The sequence below is a fragment of the Myotis daubentonii genome, chromosome 5, assembly GCF_963259705.1.
Source record: "Myotis daubentonii chromosome 5, mMyoDau2.1, whole genome shotgun sequence".
Taxonomy (NCBI): Eukaryota; Metazoa; Chordata; class Mammalia; order Chiroptera; family Vespertilionidae; genus Myotis; species Myotis daubentonii.
In genome coordinates, this window is record NC_081844.1 from 87,440,752 (window position 1) to 87,462,384 (window position 21,633).

The 21,633-nt window shown below is 36.7% G+C and overlaps 1 protein-coding gene across 6 annotated transcripts in view; it reads left to right on the forward strand.

Annotated features, from left to right (window-relative positions):
- Positions 1–21,633, forward strand: part of TCERG1 (transcription elongation regulator 1) — a 60,510-nt gene that overhangs the window by 21,784 nt on the left and 17,093 nt on the right. For 3 of the 6 annotated variants that reach the window (XR_009453090.1, XM_059698779.1, XM_059698783.1), the window contains exons 6-15: positions 2,151–2,213; positions 3,392–3,592; positions 4,323–4,435; positions 5,191–5,279; positions 9,387–9,547; positions 11,167–11,223; positions 11,372–11,438; positions 12,477–12,527; positions 13,858–13,993; positions 14,815–14,904. Coding sequence is in view for 5 of the 6 variants with exons in the window: in XM_059698779.1 (XP_059554762.1) it covers positions 2,151–2,213; positions 3,392–3,592; positions 4,323–4,435; positions 5,191–5,279; positions 9,387–9,547; positions 11,167–11,223; positions 11,372–11,438; positions 12,477–12,527; positions 13,858–13,993; positions 14,815–14,904 (1,028 nt within the window). In the remaining variant the exon portion in view is untranslated. The remainder of the gene's footprint in view (positions 1–2,150; positions 2,214–3,391; positions 3,593–4,322; positions 4,436–5,190; positions 5,280–9,386; positions 9,548–11,166; positions 11,224–11,371; positions 11,439–12,476; positions 12,528–13,857; positions 13,994–14,814; positions 14,905–21,633) is intronic. The other 3 variants (XM_059698780.1, XM_059698781.1, XM_059698782.1) reach the window with 3 other exon arrangements.

Consider the following 21,633-nt stretch of genomic DNA (forward strand, 5'->3'; position numbering starts at 1 on the left):
AATTATCCAAAATGCTAAGTGGAATTTTTAATTTCCTAATACAATATAACTTGAGGGTAGAGGTGTATCTAAGTTGAACAGATGCTTTCTTTATTTTGTTTTATTTTACTTTTTATGGATTAAAAAAATTGAGAGCCAGTGATAGAGGGAAACATCAATTTGTCGTTCCACCCATCCACATATGTGTTCATTGGTTGGTTCTTGTATGTACCCTGACTGGGGATTGAACCCACAACCTTGCTGTATTGGGACAACGCTCTACTGAGCCACCCAGCCAATGCTTCCTTTTAAAAGAAGGTTAAAAATTTAGATGTGGGGTTATTTTGTGTCTTCATGATATGCATGCAATAATCACCCAAAGAGAAAACCTTCTCTTTTAGCATGAGAAGAAACACGTGACCTTTCAGTGTAGTTTATATGTTGATAGTCAAATACAAGAGTGTTATGTTGCCCCGATTGATATTTAACAATGACATTTATGCCTAAATACAAATGCAAAGAGATTTTATTTTCTTCTGTTTAAGTCATAAAGTTAAAATTACTTTGTGGGGGGGTTGGTTTTGGAGAACAGTCTTTGAGGATAAGTTTATATACACAGTAGGGCAAAAGTAGGTTTATAGTTATGAGAATGCAAGTTATTTTCTTGTGTGAGAGCCCCAGATCTGAATACACTCTATTTATTAACTATTATATTACTTATTTGTATTACAACTGTAAATCTACTTTTGCCCCCCCCACCCTGTATTTTGGGATTTGAATTTCTAGTGCTGACTTAATAGGTTCAGTGGTCCTGCAGATGGCAGCATTTATACTGATTTAAACTTAATACATGTAACTTTTTTTACCAAATGAATTTTTCATTGCTTTCTTTAAGCAGAAAATAAAACTATACATATAACTTTACTCAGCATGCTTTTATGATCAGTGCTTTTTTTTGTAGTCGCAGAGTTAGTAGAAAGTTTAGCTTTAATGTCCTTTATTTAAGATAGTTAAAAAGAAAAAAAGGCACTTTTTAAAAAACTAGCAGTATTTTTGTGTGTGTGTGCGTGAACATAGGTACATTATATACAAATCCAGGGGTTTAATTTTTGTCTCTGAATGAGGAGAAATTTCTTTTCCAGTACTTTAGTGGGGAAAGAAAATAGTTCGTTATTTTAAATGTTACTGGTACCAAACTAGGTTTAGTTTTTTTAGGCAAAACAAATAGAAAATAAAATTAAATTCCCTTTTACTTTATCCTTTAGCTTTTTCCTTTAAAAATATTTTTAATTCATTCTTAATTTTGAATGTCCTCAATTAGCCTTAGTTTTTCAGCCTTTCTTTTCATTCCCTTTTTATATCATCATCATAATGCATCATGAATCTTTATTCTTCTAAGAACTGTACATAATTTCCATTCTTTAATACAAGTGCTACGTCTTTAGCTGGCTTAAATGATGAGGTTTCTGAAGCAAAACAGCCCATGGAGTTATTAATGAGATTAAAGGGCTGTGTTTTCCTTAACCTGTTAGCCTGCCTTCACAGTGTTCCAAGCCCTTGGCATTGAATAGGGCAGGCACGGAACATGGATATTCTGTCATTAGTTGTAAGCTATCCTACTCTTCATCTTTGCCCTTTTATTTATAGTGGAATATTTGAATTCATCTCATATCCTTTTTTCTTTCTTTCCCTCCCATCCTTTTTGTCCTATCTTATCTTTTTCTATTCTGCATGGTTATGCTCCAGGCCTCAGCTTCTGCTTTAGTTCCCACATAGAAGCAGCAGAGAAAGTGTCTTGTCAGTGTCATGCTGCATCTGCCTTTCACTGGTATCTAAGCAACAGCAGCATGGGTTTGATGTCCTGTGAGAAAAGGTCCCAGTGAGAACCTGTTATGTATTGTAATGAAGGGGCTTTCCTTTGTTGAATTTAAACTCTCTAGACTCCTTCACATATTATCACAGCTGGTTGATAAAAAGGTAATTGATGCTATAATTTAGAATTATCATTGGATTTGGCGCCACTTCCCACAAAATGTCAAACAAAAAGAAATTTTATTCCATTCTTGGAAATAGCATTCTAAATTGTAGTGGTAAATTATTTTCCTGAATCCCAGTGGTAGCTGACATACAATGGCAGCTTTCCAACATATGCTTGCTTATCCATTTTACAGGTGTAGCAATGATGCAAATAGTCAGCTGCCCGTATGTAAAGACAGTCGCTACCACCAAGACCGGTAATTTTTAAAACCATCTTAGTTTGTTTTGTCTGTAAGTTGGCATGGTAGTGAATGTTGTTGTTTATCCTTTTATTTATTTATTTTTGCCCAAATGAGTGGATTTTTTTATATTTTTCTTTTTAATGAGCAGTATAAATGCAGTTGTCATATTTGGCCAACACTTGATTTTCCCAATTGCCTGTAGTATTAGCTTCTTTGGTTCACAAAAGCAAATAAGGTCAGATCACTTAATTTGTATAATAAGTGTAAACAACTTCATTCTCATATTCATAACATTTAATTTTGTTTTTTGATGTGTGTTTTTAAGTTAAATATAAAAAAATCATTTCCATGTGTAAAGTGATGTGATTATGCTTGCATGCTAGTGAGTATTTGTGTGTACGTGTGTACGTGTGTGTGTGTGTGTGTGTGTGTGTGAATATTTGTGTGTATTGTACAAATTTACATTTTAAAGTTATTGAAGATAACTACCCAAAACCTAAATTCTAGTATAGGACTTGAGGATTTTTGTATTTTGATTCACATATTCTTAATTATATTATTTATGTAATGTCAACTTTTTTAGCTATCTTGTAAAAATACAAATTCTGGCTTACCTTTTAAAAAATAGAAACTTTTTATTTTTAAGGAAAAGTCTAAACTGACTTGATAGTTTATAGGGATATTTGACTTAACCACTTAATATTTAAAGTAGATTTGATAATAAACTCAGTAATTTACTTTAAGCTGAGGATTTTATTCATACCCTTTTAGATACCTTCGAATTAGAAAATAATTTTGTCTCAGGACATATACTCAGTAAATATGTTCATTGCCTTTATTTTATTACAATTTGAGAAGTCCTTATAAAATATATTTCTGTTAATAAGTAGAGAATGTACCATGATTTTTATAATTTATTATGTTGAGAGTTCATCATAGGTGTGACTCAAATTTCTGACTATTCTTAAGGTACTTCTTGGGTTGAATATATGCATCTAATTGAATTTAGCCATTAGAAATAAACCAGGGAAGTTGATTTGAGTAATTAAGTCACATTTTATGTGAGTTTTTTTTATTCCAACTGGCTTATTCTTTTATTAATATTTAATAGAAAGATTTAGCTCATATTTTAAAGTTTTATTTTGAATTGCAATTTGATACTTGGGTCTAACTTTTTATTCTTCCTCTTTTAGGTGTGTTGCCAGGAATGGCTCCTCCTATTGTACCCATGATACATCCCCAGGTTGCTATTGCAGCTTCACCTGCTACCTTAGCTGGAGCAACAGCTGTTTCTGAGTGGACTGAATATAAAACAGCAGATGGGAAGACATATTATTATAATAATAGAACATTAGAATCAACCTGGGAAAAACCCCAAGAACTGAAAGAAAAAGGTATAGTTTAATGACTTGGTGAGACATAATATAAACTATGATATTATAAATAGAAGGCTATTTGAAATTCTGAGTTAATTCCTTGCTAACACATTTGAGGGATTTTTCTAATTGCATAGTTGGATTATTTATTCTTACTGAATAAACATCTATTTTACTTAAAAAAGTTCATCTACTACATATTTGTCCCATCATTTTTCCATAAATTAAATTATACCTATATACAAATACGTATTTTTACTATTATCAGGAATTGCATAATTTTGTTGTATAATTATCGATATCATTATTAATATTGATATTACTGATCAGGAAGGAATGTTTGTATTGTATATATTCTGAAATACGGTAAAAACTTTAGGCCCTTGAAGTCTTGGATGAAGAAAACTCATAATTTTCTATACCGCAAGTTTGTTTCTGTTCCTAAGTATCTTAATATTTTGTCCCTTTTAGCAAAATGAATGCTACAATTGATGTATGAATGAACTGAAAGACTTTATATCCTCTGAAATCAGTACTTCTTTTTAGTGACAGTTTCCTGATTGGCATAGCAAGGTATTTGAAGTTGAGCATTATAATAGATTCAAATTAATGATATTATAAGGAAGAACATTTTATCTTTATGGTTAGTAACTTCTAGTTATGGAATATCTTAACTGCTTAGTCTCTGAAAGCTTTTGGAAAATTACATCAAAACCATGGCGTGACATTATCTTAACTTTTTAAATAGAAAAATTAGAAGAGAAGATTAAAGAGCCAATTAAAGAACCTTCTGAAGAACCTTTGCCAATGGAAACAGAGGAGGAGGATCCTAAAGAAGAGCCAATAAAAGAGATAAAAGAGGTAAAGGGCCACAACCTGTTAGCATGGCAGCTGACATTGATTGTTGGGTACAAGTTACTTGTAACTGAAGAATCATTTGAAATAGTTTTAGGTAATTGTTATACATTTGATTTAAGAAATTTTAGTGTTCTTTGAAGTTTCTCAGTTTTTCCTTTGAAAGTTTCATTAAACTACTTATAGTAAATCAAGGCCTGTAGAAAGAAAGGGCCTTAGACCAGAGCTTGGACCTGATATCCAGCCTTCTGACTTACAGACTGGCATGTGTTAAAGTTATAAGTACAAATTCATATTTGAGGAATGTTCATTATATTTCATCTGCCCAGGCATGGAATGGTCTCCATACAGTATTAAAAGAGCTCTGGTTTTTAGAAACTTTCTTTATTTGGTGAGGGAACAATAGTAGTCATGTTTTATTAGTAAGGAAGTTAGCAAAAAAAGGAAATGACCTTAAATGAAGAGGTCTCCTTTCATTTTGTATACTGTATTCCCCATTACTGCTTCTAGCAGATGGTTAGTTAATCTGTGAGATAGGACCATCTGCTGTTGCCAGTGTCTGCTCTACTGGAATTTGCCTGTGTCTAAAGGGCCAGGATTTAGGACATTATTAAACATTTCTATTTAGTCTCCTCTTCCTGTGTTAGTAGCAAACCTCCTATTGGTTGCACTTGGAGGTATTTGCAGATACTTGTATTTTTGGAACATTCTAGTAAACTTTTATGGTATTAATAAAGTGGGAGTAATATCATTTCCCATAGGAGCCCAAAGAAGAGGAGATGACCGAAGAAGAAAAGGCTGCCCAGAAGGCAAAGCCAGTAGCTACTACCCCTATCCCTGGTACTCCATGGTATGTACTTGGTTTAACTAGAAAGTATTTATTTATTAAAATAGATTTTTATTGATTTCAGAGAGGAAGGAAGAGGGAGGAGAGAGAGAGAGAAACATCAGTGATGAGAGAGAATCATTGATCAGCTGCCTCCTGCACGCCTCACACTGGGAATCAAGCCTGCAACCTGGGCTTTTGCCCTGACCAGGAATCAAACCGTGACTTTCTGGTTCATAGGTTAGCACTCAACCACTTTTCCACGTCAGCAGGGCTATTTATTTATTTGCCATACTTTTTTGTTACATGGTTTAGCCTATAGAAAGAAAAAGTATATGTCAAATATGTATTTATATCTACTGAATGTTTTGGGTTTTGTTTGTTGTAAAACTCAGTTGCTGTGGTGTCTTCCTCCCTTCATGGTGCTTTCTGTTAATGTTTATTTTTCTTAATTATAGACTTGAACCACACTGTGAGATTCTGAATCTACTGTTTAGTGTTTAAAATTGTTTAAATTTGCTTTTGTATATATACCTACATTTGATTATGTTTCTAGAACTATGTAAAATTGTGTCTTTGTATTTAATTGTTGAATAATCTACTTTTTCTTTTGTTTGGTCTGGTTTTCCCTTTTCTTTTCTTTTCTTTTCTTTTCTTTCTTTCTTTCTTTCTTTCTTTCTTTCTTTCTTTCTTTCTTTCTTTCTATCTATCTATCTATCTATCTATCTATCTATCTATCTATCTATCTATTTTTAAGAAAGAGAGTGGAAGGGAGAGGGGAGACAGAAAGACCCAATGTAAAATGTAAGAGAGACACATTGATTGATTGCCTCCCACATGCCCCCAATTAGGGCTGGGAGCCTGCAACTGAGGTACATGCCCTTGACTGGAATTGAACCTGGGTCCCTTCAGTCTGCAGGCCGATGCTCTATCCACTGACCCAAACAGGCTAGAGCTGGTTCTCCCTTTTATTTATCTCCCCACATCAGTGCTTTCTCTCCTGTACCTGCTGCAACTTAATCCATATACAGTATAGTCCTCACATTGCAGTAAGTTGACTTATAATCTGTAGCTTCCCCTCCAACTTGTTTATTTTGCTTTTTCCTCCTTGTTTTTGTTGTAAAAAAAAATAAACATGTTTATTCTATAGAGTCCTACAGTTTGGATTTTGTATTTGCATCTATATGCTGTTAGAGTTCTCCATTTCTGAATTTTCTACAAACTAGCAAGCAGATACAGAGATGTGATCAGATTCAGGTTTGATCCTTTTGCAAGACTAGTTCGTAAGTGATGATGTGCCTTTTCCTCAGGGTGCATCTAGGTGTTTCTTTGTGTGATGTTACCAGTCATTACTGATTATTTGTTGCCTAGATCAGTGGTTTTCAATGAGGAGTAACTTTGCTACTCCCTCCTCCCCATCCCCCCATCAGTGGATGTTTGGTAATGTCTAGATGTTACTAGTAACATCTAGTGGGTAGAGGCCAGGGATTCTTCTTAAACATTCTGCCAATCACAGGACAGCTCCCTTCAAGAAGGATTATTTGGCTCAAAATGCCAGTAGTGCTGAATTGCAAAACCTGACCTAGATCCATTAAATCAATAAGTGGTGGTAATGTGTTTCTATCATTCTTTTTCCAGGTATTAACTGGAATACTTGAGAGATGCTTCCCCTTAACAAATGGCATAGGAAAGAAAGGATAGACCAGTTTCAGAATAATGAGTTGGTTTGAGTATTACAAATTCATAGATTTAATTATATTTTATGTTTCTGTCTATTGCAATTATTATCCTTGTTGATGTACAGTTTCATCTTTGATTAGGTGAAGCCTCTTAAGATGGACTCGAGGTTTTTTTGTTTAGTTTTGTTATAACCCTGTCTTTGATACCTTCCTTGCTTTCTGCTCTTACAAGATGTTCCCAGCTTATCTCATATATTTCCTGTCTCAGATCTAGATTTAGCCATTTCTCCAAGGAGCACTGGTTTCTTTTTGTGGGAAGTGGCATTAATAGGCCTCATTGTGGGATTGAGAGATGTTACTTTACTGAATTAGTCATTATTTTGTGACCTCTTTGGTAGACACAGATGGAAGATACATATATTTATTTATTTATATATTTATTTATTTATTTATAGGTATGTTTTTATTGATTTTTTAGAGAGGGAGGGAGGGAAGGAAGGAGGGCGAGAGGGAAAAAACGGGAGAGAGGGAGAAACATCGATGTGAGAGGGAAACATTGACTGGTTGCCTCCTGTATGTGCCCTGACCTGGGATCGAATCCACACCCTGGTTTGAACTCATACCCTCCCTGGTTATATGCCTTGACTGGGAATCAAACCTGGGATGCTTTGAAGCATTCCATTCCCTTTCTCACCCACCAAAAAGCAACGATATGTTTTTACTGCTTTTACAATCTATCTGAATATAGGTATTCTTTACTTTTTAAAAGTTCATCTTATTCATTTTACTTTTAGAAAAGACCTACATTAGTACCTGTTTTCACTAACTAAAAGAAATCCAAAGATAATTTTCGTTTTTTAAAGAAAAAAGGCGTAAAGCAAAAATAGTGTTCAGCATTTGTTTTCCAGCAGCTAGAATGGCCTCAACCAAGTTCTTTCCCTGGGAAATACAGTCAGCATCTCAGCATCAAGCTGCCATAGCTTTCAACTGTGCATCTGTGAGCATCTGTAGGATTTGTTTTATGCATCTGTTAGCAAGATGCGTCCTAAGGTGTCAGAAAAGACACTCAAGAGAGCTCATAAGGGTGTGTGTGCCACAGCATAAAACTGGATGTAATTAAGGGTTTTGCTCCTGGCGAACAAAATAAAGACGTGTGTATTTTGAATTTTGGGTCTGGGAATGCTCAAAAATTTTTCCGTAAATTCACTGACCTTTAATATTAATGTCTTTTACCAAATTTGGAGAGTTGTTTTTAGTTTAGTTTTGTTTTTTGCCATTATGCCTTCAATTTTTTTCTACCCAGTATCCTTCTGTCCTTTTGGGATCTTGAGTTTCTGGTTGTGCTGTATATTAGGCATTTTGACATAATCACCCCGGTCTTCAGATGGGATAATTATTTGTCTATCTTCTGGTTGACCGAGCATTTCCTCTATTACCACCATCCAGAGAAATTTAATTTCAGTTGTATTTTTTCATTTTTCTTTCTTTTTGTTTTTTTAAATATTTTCTATTGCTGTGCTGAGAACGCCTATCTTTTTATTCAAGTTTGTTTTTCTTTATGTCATAAAATCTAATTATTATAATTGCTGCTTTAAAGCCTTTGTCTGATTATTTCAACAATAGAGACTTTGTCTGATAATTTCAACATCTAGGTCACCTTGGGTTTGGCAGCTGTTGATTAACTTGATTGTCTGGCCAAAAAGACCTGGTTTCTATTGGAGTTTCAGCTGCCTGTGCTACTGTCATCATGCCACTGTGTGACTAGGAGCCACCCTCAGGGGAGAGGTTTGAGGGAGGAGAAATGGGAGGTTTATATCCTTGGAGCTGTTTCTCTAAATTTTGACTCCTCTATACTTTTTTTTAACTTTACAGGGTCCTCATGTAATTGTTGTTTTTTTCCTATTTTGTCTGAGTGTCTGGTTGTAATTAACAGGAACAGTGAGCTGCAGTGGGCTACAGTGCCATAGCTCAGTCAGTACTTTATTTTTTATACTAAATGAAATCAGATATAAAGGCTTCATAGTAGGTTACATTTGAGTAATTCTGGTTTGGTAAGAAATATTAAGAAGTATTATGTAAAGCTATGGTCCTATGGTATGTTGGTTAGCTTTAGAATGCTTAATTGCATTATTGTTGCCATGAAACATATCCTTTGTGATAGTTTAAAATATAACATTATCAATTTGAGTGTGTCAGACCAAGTGTCTGAGCATTTAGAGCTGATCACAAATTGCTTTGCTTTTCCTGGTTTTCTCAATATATGAAACTGCTGTTTTAACCTTGGTCAACTCTCTTCTAAAGGCCATATTTGGTTCCCTATAAATAACTATAAGTAATATAAACATGTCCTTCCCCTCCACCACCACCATCCTTTTGCCAGGATGACAGGGAAAGACCTACCTATAACATGTGTTCCATAACCTAAGGTCATTATGTTTGAATCACTTATTAGGTGTGTTGTTTGGACTGGTGACGAGCGGGTCTTCTTTTATAATCCTACCACCCGTCTGTCTATGTGGGACCGACCTGATGATCTCATTGGAAGAGCGGATGTTGACAAAATTATTCAGGAGCCCCCTCATAAAAGAGGAATGGAAGAATTGAGGAAGCTAAGTAAGTTTTAATTTAGGAATTAAAATCACAGAATGTTAACATTGTTTAATATTTCAACAGAAAATGTTGATGATGTTTAGAAAATTGTTCTGTTTTCAAGGAACATAAGGAACTTGAGAAGTGGAAATTAGATTGCTACGCTAGTTTGAGTTCAGTGATAGAGATATAAAAAATAGAGAATTTGGGTTAAATTATTTTTTTGTAAAATATTTATATGTAGTTTTTTCCTTTTTATCCTTGTCAAGATTTCATTTAGTACAGGATGGGTTGGTACCACTGATGTTGTTCCATATTTGCTAGTAATACTAAAACAATCTTCAGTGAACCTTTTATTTTTTTTAAAAATATATTTTATTGACTTTTTACAGAGAGGAAGGGAGAGAGATAGAGAGTTAGAAACATCGATGAGAGAGAAACATCAATCAGCTGCCTCCTGCACACCCCCCCCCCCACTGGGGATGTGCCCGCAACCCAGGTACATGCCCTTGACCGGAATCGAACCTGGGACCTTTCAGTCCGCAGGCCAACGCTCTATCCACTGAGCCAAACCGATTTCGGCTTCAGTGAACCTTTTAAAAAGCACCTTTTGTGATTAGCAATATATTTTCTGAAATAATCAAAACTCTATTTTTAAAATATGTTTACTAAATTTTTATAGAATGCAAAAACACAAGATTTTGTGTACATACAGGAGGTTATCAGTCTTTTTCAGTAGGTGAAATTTAGGGAAGGGTAAGCCTTATGCCTGAGAATATAGAGACACATAAACCTTATTAAGAGATTATCTTTAATCTACCTCATATTTAGGTAGCATTTTAGTATATATAATGAAGACAAATATTTGTAAATAATTTTTGTTGCATATTTTTTGTCAGTAGTTTGCTCTTGTATTGATGTAATTGTGTTTGTGTAGAATCACGTCATGTAGAAGCATGATAAATGAATCATTTAATACACACTACAGATGAAGCAAACCCTAATATATGTCATTTATGATGATGGAGAAATCTTCATAGATTGTGTATATGTGATACTAACATTTTCTGCTTATAACTGATTTCTAAATCAGTCAAACTTGGCCTACTTGGTGCTAAAAATACTAGGCACCAGCTTTTCTCCTTCACCAATATCTGCTGCATAGTTATGATATTGATAATACTTATCATCACCATAGTATTGAATCATGCCAAGAAAGTTTTTTGAATCTGTTTTCAAGTACTCAATCCATTTATTCAATAAACTAGAGGCCCGATGCACAGAATTCATGCAAGGGCTTGGCCCCAGTGCTGCGGCCCTCTGCCACCTCTGCCTCAGCCCCCACCTCCTATGGCTTTGTCCGGAAGGAAGGACGTCCAGAAGAACGTCCGGTCTAATTAGCATATTATGCTTTTATTATTATAGATATGTGCATCGAAGGATCATTTCAAAATGAAGTGAATATTTAATGTAAAGGGGAGTATTAATAGAGGAGGTATAGAATTACCATGCTTTGTTTAGTGTTTTACAAAGGAGTGCATATCATGGGATGGATATTTTATATAAACAGTAATTTTATAAAAGTAGGTTGTGTAATATACGCATACAACTATTTTTCTTAATATTTGAAATACTTTTGCCAGGGCATCCAACCCCGACTATGCTGTCCATCCAAAAGTGGCAGTTCTCTATGAGTGCAAGTAAGTGAACTGTCAATTGCAGCTTCTTTGTAATAACTGTTAGAGCGAGTATTTGGTAATGGCTAGCAGAAGGAGTCACACTTAAACATTTCAATTGTTGCTTGCTTATTTGTATTCTGACAGAGGTTAATTAAATTTTACCCTACAGTTAAGGAAGAACAAGAATTAATGGAAGAACTTAATGAAGATGAACCAGTTAAAGCCAAAAAACGGAAGTAAGTAATACTTACAGTTTATGTAATTCAGGTAGATTGTAGCTTTTAAAAGTTGATTGGGCCACATTCAGTTCGTGATTGGGGACAGGTAATGTGTACATGTTGTCAGGTGACAGAAGTGATTGTGTCTTAAGCCAAAAGGCTTTGCTATAGAATGTAGAAATGGTGTGTGTCCCTTCTGTTATTAGATTTGCAAAAGATTTGGTTATTCAAATACACATTATGAAGCCAAATGACATTTTAGGAATTAGTTGATAAGTTATTTTCAGATATTCATTAGGCCTGTGTTTTATAAAAAATAAACTTCCTCCCTAAAATAGACCCCAACAGACACCATTCCAGGAATCGCATAAATGCAGACACAGACGTCTCTCTCTTTTTACATACTTCTCACTTCCCTAGTCCTAGTCCTGGTAAAGAGGGAACCTAGGAGCTTAGAAAGTGTTCTAAAAGGAAGAGAGTGCTATTAAGTAGAAGTATTAGCTTGGCCAATGTTACTATTATAAGGAGTAGAAGGGTGGGGTAGAGGGTGTTTGTGTGTGGGTGGGGTGGGGGGATGGGGCCATTAGCAGCAAAAAGGAAAATTTGAGGGCATTAGGGACTAGTTTATCGGAGTCCTTATCTGAAAAGGACAGATTGAATGCAGCCAAATTATGGCAAAAAAAACCAAAACAAAACAGTAAGACAGGCCCTATCAAGGGTGTGTGTGTGTTGTGGTGATTTTTAATGTCTTTATTGGCAACAACATTAAAGAAATTAAAATATTAAAGAGAGTCACTCATAATCAACCATACATTTTTCAGTTGACTTTTTAGTTCTTGACCAAATGTATAAGTATTTTTATTAGTTGTAATTAACTGATTTTGTATTTTTTTAATCTAGAGTAAGACATTTGTTTTCTTAGTTATTATAAATGACTGTATTCATTCTGTTTATGTTCCGTAATTTCGGATATTCCTGCAATGTTAAACTTTTAGGTTGTTTTTAATTGTTTGTTCTTATAGACAACTCTGTAAGGTTTTTAACTGCTTTTATCAGGAGAATGTCAAAGAAGTCCTTTATGTGGATTGCCCGAGCTTCTCTATTTAGGTACAAAGCTAAAAGCCTCTTTTTCCTGGCTTAGTTTCTCTTTATTTCTTTTATTGAGATAGATAGTGATAGTTTGTATTGTGACATTTTCATTTAGTAATTCTGTAAAGGTTGTTTTCATTAGTTATATTTCTTGGATGTCTTTTAACTCTATTTAAATAGTTCATAAATAAATTATTATAAGAGGGTATATTGTTTGGCAAATTGCTTTTACCTGTTTGTTTTGTGCATATCTTAGGTCACAGACTATCTCGCTAAGTTCCTGCAGGTCATGGATTATGTCTTCTATTTCTTTTGATTCATTCCCTAAGTTGTTAATTACCTCTCCCTTACCATATTTGAGGGTTAGCCTTAGTTTCATTTAAATTTCCTGGGCTACCTTCATTTTTTAATTTTCTGACGTTCTGTTTTCCTAATTCCCTTAAGTTTCTGTAGGGAATCTGAACTATTATATTTAGCAGATCATATTTAAGAAGGAAGATCTGCTCAAACACGCCCAACTACTATTGAATTACTTAATTTTTTTTTTTTATTATTCACATGAACGGGCCTTCTTCATAGTGCAGATGTTTGAGAGGTGACTAGATTTCATGTTCACAATCTCCCTTGAGTACCATTCAGCAGCAGGGTTGCCCTTAGCCCTAAGGTGCATTTTTGGAGGAACAAGTAGTTTAGTCATTGATGAACAGTTCTAATTCCACCTAACTACTCCTGGGCCTATGTTGCTCTCTGGGACCTGTTCTTCAACTTAAATCTCAACTTATCACCCAGAAAGTGAGTAAAAAAAATGTCAGGTAGGTAAGGTATACATCTCACATATCCACTTGGCCAAGTTTGCAGATATTTTAATTTTATTTTCAAAATAAATTTGAGATTACTAAGACTTATACCAACTCTTATTAGATTTAATAAATATTTTATGCATTTATAACATAAAATATTTTAGAAAATGCTATTTTTTCTATATCATTTCAAGAACTAAAAGTTATATTCTGTGCTGTTTAATTCTAACACATAGAGTTTGACTGCAATGTGAGATAAGTGGTTTTTTAAGTAAGATAGTTAATTTTGTGTATCAACTAGTGTCAGGGAGAGCAAAAGTATATATATTCTCTTACAATGTAGCCATTGTACATTAGAAGCTTATTGTAACTTTATTATTAAAATGAAAGTTGCTTAACCCTTAGAGTTCATTAGATACCCTCAATATAATTTGTTTTTGCCAAAAATATGCTCCTCAGTAGTGAGTCTTGAACATTCCATTTAAGATTTTAGTAAGATTTCTTATTAATATTTTGTCAGTTGATGCCTTATCTTTTATTTTTTATAGGAGAGACGATAATAAAGACATTGATTCAGACAAAGAAGCTGCAATGGAAGCTGAAATTAAAGCTGCCCGAGAAAGGGCCATTGTCCCTCTGGAGGCCCGAATGAAGCAGTTCAAGGACATGCTGCTAGAAAGAGGGGTCAGAAAACAATCTTTGGGGGAGATATTTCTGTTTTGTATAAGTAATATAAATATGTCTTGCTAAAAGGTCAAATCTAAGGTTAGTGCTCATGTTGTGGGGGGGGGGGGGGAGAAGGGAAGCCTATCAAATTACTGTATCTTTTCACTCAGCCATTTTCTTGGCTAATTATATAATGTTTAACTTAATGCCACTTACTATCCTTTTAAGTACAAATGATATTTAACATATTTATTGGGTCATTAAATTTTGGTGAGTAATTTAAGACGAGTATTAACATTGCAGAATGGCGGACTACTCAGGATAGGTAAGGTATATACGATTCTTCCTTTAATATCTTCATAATGGCTTTTGGTTAAAGGAGAACTGGTACTTTATGATCTTATTATTAATGAACCTTAATTGAGAAGGAATTTCTTTTGGTTATATTCAGACTCATTTGAATAACTAAAATTGGTGCAGTTTTAAATCACAATGTTGTTCACGAGATTGGAGCAAACATGGGAAATCAAAATACAGATCTTCAAGGCTTTTTCTGATGTACTGATTTTAAAATGTCACACAGTAGTGGCTATGTTAATGAGTAATTAGGTGTGTCTTATTTTTATATAATATAGAAATGTTCAGAGCCAATTAGTGTGGAAATTTGCTATTACTCACCTCCCACTGCTTGTCATTTATTAGTGATGGAAAATTCAGGGTGCTTTTTATTATGTCTCCTTTTTAAGCAGATGTCCTGTAGATTTCAAGCAAAATTATATGACCTTTATGTTTTTAGAGCCAACTTACTTATGAAGGGCAATACATTTTTTATGTTAAAGGTGTCTGCTTTTTCAACATGGGAGAAGGAGTTGCACAAGATAGTTTTTGATCCTCGATACTTACTTCTCAACCCTAAAGAACGAAAACAGGTAAAAGGAAAATAACATTATTTTAAAAGTGTATATCACTTATAAGTATAAATTTTAAATTGTAAGGAATAATGTATCATCTTTTTTCTTTCCTTTTCCTAGCACAGTGCTTTAAAAAAACACAGTCTCATATCTTAGAACACAGTCATCCTTTCTCTGTGTGGACATTTCTACCTTAGGAGTACTTGGATATTTTTGCCCTTATGGATGTAGCTATTGCCTCATGAACATTTATCCTTATGCCTCATATAAACTGAGGTTATATCTAAGAAGGTTTCAAAATGCATTCATTTCAAATGCATTTATTAATTTATTAGATAAATGATGCAAATTTGGAGTAGAAAAATAGCAAACTATAGATGAAAAAAAGGGAAAAATGACCACTTAAAGTTCTACCTAACAGGCAGGATCAGCATTGAACACTTTGGTTTATAGCCTTCCTGGCTGGTACATACTAATACATGTGTGTGTGTGTCTTCTGAACAGAAAATACTTGGAGGCATGTTTATGTCTTACACACACTATACACACCAAGTTCACACCTGAGTGGCATCTCTTAAGATGGACACTCCATTGCCACTTAATCCCGTGATGATTCAGTAACACATCATCTCAGGGTGATTTCTTCGTCTAAAGTATTGCACACTTCTAATTTCTATAATTTCTAAATTACCTGGATTACCCCAACACTGATCTCTCTAAAATGGTGAGTATATTGAACCACTCGCTGTAAGTGCTGTTGAGCTACAAGATTTCATTTGGTAACAATAGTGCCACCTTCCATATTTATATCTTAACTAGAGGCCCGGTGCACAAAAATTTGTGCACTCGGGGGGGAGAGGGGGTCCCTCAGCCCGGCCTGTGCCCTCTCGCAGTCTGGGACCCCTCGGGAGATAATGACCTGCTGGCTTAGGCCTGCTCCCAGGTGGCAGAGGACAGGCCCAATCCCTAGGTGCAGCCCCTGGTCGGGCTCAGAGCAGGGCCGATTGGGGAGTTGGGGCGCCGCCCCCTGTCATGCACAGAGCAGGGTAGATCTGGAGGTTGCGATGCCACCCCTAGTCACGCTCAGGGTACGGCCGATTGGGGGGTTGGGGCACCGCCCCCTGTCACACTCAAGGCAGGGTGAATAGGGAAGTTGCGGTGCCACCCCCTGTCACGCACAGAGCAGGGCGGATCAGAGGGTTGGGGCGCTGCCCCCTGTCATGCACAGAGCAGGGCCGATCAGGGGGGTTGGGGCTCCATACCCTGTCACACACAGAGCAGGGTTGGTCAGGGGGTTGGGGAGCTCCCCCTGTCACGTACAGAGCAGGGCCAATCAAGGGGTTGAGGAGCTCTCCCCTGTCACGCACAGAGTAGGGCCAATAGGGGAGTTGGGGCACCGCCCCCTGTCACACACAGAGCAGGGCGGATCAGGGGGTTGAGGAGCTCCCCACTGTCACTCACAGAGCAGGGCCCATCAGGGGGGTTGGGGTACCGCCCCCCATCACACACAGAGCAGGTGGATCAGGGGGTTGGGGTGCCGCCACTGTCACACTCAGGTCAGGGCTGATGGGGAGGTTATGGCTCTACCCCGTCACACACAGAGCAGGGCCCGTGGGGGCGGGGGAGATTGGGGCACCACCCTCTATCACCCACAGAGCAGGGCCGATCAGGGGGTTGGGGCGCTGCACCCTGTCACACACAGAGCAGGGCCGATCAGGGGGTTAGGGCGCTGCCCCCTGTCACGCTGATCCCGGTGCCGGGAGGCCTCGCGGCTCCGCTGATCCCGGTGCTGGGAGGCATATTACCCTTTTACTATATAGAATAGAGGCCTGGTGCACGGGTGGGGGCTGGCTGGTTTGCCCTGAATCAGGGTGGGAGTCCCCACTGGGGTGCCTGGCCAGTCTGGCTGAGGGGCTGAGGGCAGTTTTCAAGCTGACGGGTGACTGAAGCTCCCAACCGCTCCTTTTTTTCTTTTTTCTTTTTTTATTCTGGGCCAGCTTTAGCTCTGAGGCCTGGGCTGCTGAAAACAGGTTTCTGGCCTTTGTTTACCCTCTGTATTTGATACAATGTTGCGGTCTGGCTGGCTGAAGCCTGGCTGAGTAAAGCAGGTTTCTGGGGGTTTTTTAGCTTCTATATTTGCAACATAGTTGCTTAGAGTTGCAGCTGAGAGGCCAGCAAGTCAGGCGGGGAACGTTGGAGTCCTCCGTCACTGAAGCAAGCAAGCAAGCCTCCCTGTTCGCATCAGCTGCCTGGCTGCCGGCCGCCATCTTGGCTGGCAGTTAATTTGCATATCACCCTGATTAGCCAATGGGAAGGGTAGCGGTCGTACGTTAATTACCATCTTTCTCTTTTATTAGATAAGATGGTTGGAATAATTCTATACACATTTTGTGTCATTCTGTATGTAGGTCTAGTTGTAGACTTTTTATGAAAAGAGGAAAATTACAGTGTGCCAGACATATTACAGTGTGCTTGTAGTAGAAAGACATGGCTTTCTAAATATATTTGCATTATCTGCATTTCAAGCACAGTAGTCTTTAAAAAAATTAAAACAAAACACAATCGATTAGTGTGTGATGGTCTCATTCCCACCTGAGTTATGGCTCTATCAAAACCCTAATTGTTAAATTTGTAAATCAACCTTAATTCTTTACTTGAGACCCAATGTACATTTCAAGTCTATCAGCAAATCTACCTCCATAAAGTCATCTAACTCCAAGTGCCTAATACCCTAATCCAAGCCATCGCCATGGTCAACTTTCATCATTGTGTAGCCCCTCATTGAGCTCCTTGCTGCCTTCCCTTTTTGCTCCTCCGAAGTCAAGTTCTTTTTCCACACAGCAGCCAGGCAACTTTCGAAGTTTAAGCAACAAATTAAGGTAGTATTGTTTTGCTTAAAATCTGTGCTATGCTTCCACTTTGTTTAGCATAACATGAAACTTTATCATGGCCTATAAGCTTCTACATACACTTATGCCTGCAAACTTCTTGAAGCTCTTTTCTTAAATTTATTCATTCTAGCCACGTTGGCCTTGATATGCCTTGAACAGGCCAGTTAGGTACATTCTGGCACTTTCTATTCCCTCTGCCTGGAAATTTTTTACCCCAGATTTTTCATGCAGGTGCTTGTCCAAATGCCTTCTGATCAACCTATCTCTGCCTTCTTTACTATCGTCATAGTATATATAGCTCTTATTGTCTAAAATTATCATCTGTCTCTTGCTTTTGCAGAATATAAATTTTGTGAGAGGAGGAATGTGGTCTTGTGCATTGCTCTAAATGTAGTTCCTAGAACAGTGGTTTTCAACCTTCCTAATGCCGCGACCCTTTAATACAGGTCCTCATGTTGTGGTGACCCCCAATTTCATTGTTACAAATTGAACATAATTAAAGCATAGTGATTAATCACAAAAACAATTTGTAATTATATATTTGTTTTCCGATGGTCTTAGGAGACCCCTGTGAAAGGGTCGTTCGACCCCCAAAGGGGTCGCGACCCACAGGTTGAGAACCGCTGTCTTAGAATAATGCTTAACCCAAATATCCTTGAAAACGTCAAAATTTTTATGACTTGAGATTATTTCTAGCACTGAGTGTTAGTTTCTGAGTAAGTGAAATTACAAGTACATAGTCTCATGTTTGGAAATATTTTGTAAGTTGACGGTGTTACCTCTTTACTGGAGTTACACTTAAGAAGAGAAAAAGTATTAAGCATTCTTTTCTTTCTTTCTTTTTTTTTTTTTACTCCTCACCCAAGGATATATTCTTATCAATTCTAGAGAGAGAGGAAGGGAGAGAGAAACACTGATTAGTTGTCTCCTGCACACACCTTGGTGGAGATGGAATCTGCAACCCAGGCATGTGCCCTGACTGTGAATCAAACCCACAATAGTGCATATTGTTCGGTGCACGGGATCATGCTTCAACCAACTGAGCCACCCGGCCAGGGCAAGCACTGTTCTGTTTTAAATAAAAACTCCTCTTAGAATTTTTTTTCTTACAACTGGAATGTAAGAAATGAGAGAAAGGAGAAGTTAACATTTGAATTTAATATATATATTTTTCAATACTCTGTGTGAAATAATTCTCTTGGGAGTATAAAATCAAGGAGTAGCCAATTAAGTCCTAGATACATACTTGCATGTGATAACTTCATATCTCAAATTTGTGTTTTGATTTGAAAAACCTAACAATTTCATTAAAAATGCCTCAATGTAAATTACATCTCGTTCAGTTTTGTACTTTTTAGTTATCTGTAGACATATATACACATCATTGTAAAAGACATGTTTTATATAATTATTACCATAAATTTTAACGTATGATTTTTTAAATTTAATCTTATTTTTTATTGAATTTATTGGGGTGACGTTGGTTCACAAAACCATACAGGTTTCAAGTATACAACTCAACAAAACATCTGCACGATGCATCATGCGCCCATCCACCCCAAGCAAAGTCTCTTTCCATCCATTTCCCCCCACCTTGGATCAGGCACAGTTTTGTTTTGACAGATTAAAATGTGTGACATTTTTCGAAAATAACCAGATCATTTCTGTATAGGATGTTAAGCTCGGGTTTAGGGAGAAGTTATGCTAACATTTCAAAATTTAAAATGAAAGTATTTTCATATAGTGCATATTGTTCAGAGTTGCATAAGAGTGACAGTGTTACAATATGGTAATACATTACCAGTATAATTACTCATGATTGTCAACTGTCCATCTAGGCCACTGTTCACCGAATCAGTATCAAGTTATAAATTGTGTTACATTGATGTAAGAATCAAATAATGGAGATCTATTGAAAAGGAAAAACGATTCCCCTATACACTGAATACTTGGACATCAAATGTGTACATTTTTTCCCTGAACCAACCAGTACTCCAGCACCAGCTTGGTGTCCTGCAGTTAAATTGAATTCTGACACTGTCTATGAGGAGTTAGCATCAGATCTTACAGATTAAGGTCTCAGTCCCACAAGACACCAGACGCAAGTAGTAGGTCCCCAGCTTACCCACACTCTTTATCTTGGCTGCATTTTAGGGGTTCCTATGACCCTCTCTTCGGGTTTGTTAATTTGCCATAACAACTCACAGAACTCAGGGAAATGCTTCCTTCTTTTGAGTGGATTTTTTTTTTTTTTTTAGTTAATCCTCACCCTGAAGATATTTTTCCCTTGATTTTAAGTAGAGTGGGAGGGAGGGAGAAGGGCAGGGGAGAGAGAGAGTGAGATTGATTTCTTTTGCTTATATTACCCTAGGAGTAAGCACTTGCTTTTTACTGAAGTTCAGTAGTGCCAGTGCCCCCAGATACCGTAAACTTGGTGAGGGGGGGAACCTAGTGTTTGTACCACCTCCTAAATAGCCTTATTGTGGCAGTACCCCCACTCTCACTTCCATGTGTGTCTGGTACCACTAATTCCTGAGCTGTGAGGATTCTCTTAAAAAAAAAGTTCCTTTTTCCTCCCTGGCTGCTTGAAGATTGGCCTCATCATCAACAACACAGTAAGTATCCGAACCAAGAAGTTCATGACAAACTACTTTAGCGGAAACAAATCATCATTGACATCCTTCACCTGGGGATGACAACAGTACCCAAGACAGAAATTCAGGAAAAACTAGCCAAAATATGTAAGACCACACCAGATGTCATCTATGTGTGTGGATTTAGAACCCATTTTGGTGGTAGGAAGATAACTGGCTTTGTCATGATTTATGATTCCTTGAATTATGCAAAGAAAAATGAACCCAAACATAGACTTGTAAGACATGGAACTGTATGAGAAGAAGACCTCAAGAAAACAGAAAGGAATGCGCGGGCAGCAAAGGCCAATGTTGGTGCTGCAAAAAGTGAGCTGGAGATGGGACAAGAAGGAGCAAAGATTATTCAGTGGCTTTATCTGTGGTGATTGTGTACTTTTTTCATGAGAGGATTAATAAACTAAGAACTTAAAAAACTATTTCCTGTTTTTCTTTTGAGTATCTAGTGACTTTAATCAAAGTTGGTAAATTCTTGGTCTTTAAGAGAAATTGTTTTTCATTAATTCCTTTGTTTTCTTGACTACTGGTTTAGGGTTTGCTTTCTTCTGTCTGCCAAATCCTGTACCACTTGTCCATTTTTCAACTTCCAGCGTTTTTGCCATTTTCCTGTTCTTGTGACTTTAAAAAAGAAATTCCTCTACTGTCATTTTATTAGTATTTGTAGAAGGCAGGAAATAGATGTGTATATTCAGTTTATACTTGACTGTACATTATTAAATGGGGAAAATATACAGTAGATGTAAAGCATGGTTATTTTGGAGAAAATTATATCTTAAAGAGAAGCACAGAAATAAAATTAAACTATGGATTCCAAACTGTTAATGTTTTATCTAGAAGGCATTTGGGAGGATTGTTAAACATTTCTAAATTGCTTGAAATTTTTTTTTTAATATTTTATTGATTTTTTCACAGAGAAGAAGGGAGAGGGACAGAGAGCTAGAAACATCAATGAGAGAGATCGATCAGCTGCCTCCTGCACGCCCCCTACTGGGGATGTGCCTGCAACCAAGGTACATGCCCCTGACCGGAATCAAACCTGGGATCCTTCAGTCCGCAGGCCGACGCTCTATCCACTGAGCCAAACCGGTTTGGCCTAAATTGCTTGAAATTTTTTAATAAACATGTATTCAATTTGTAATCAGGGAAAATGAAAATTAAAGGGGCTTTTAGCTTTTTTTTATTCTGGAAGCCTAAGCAGAGGGCTG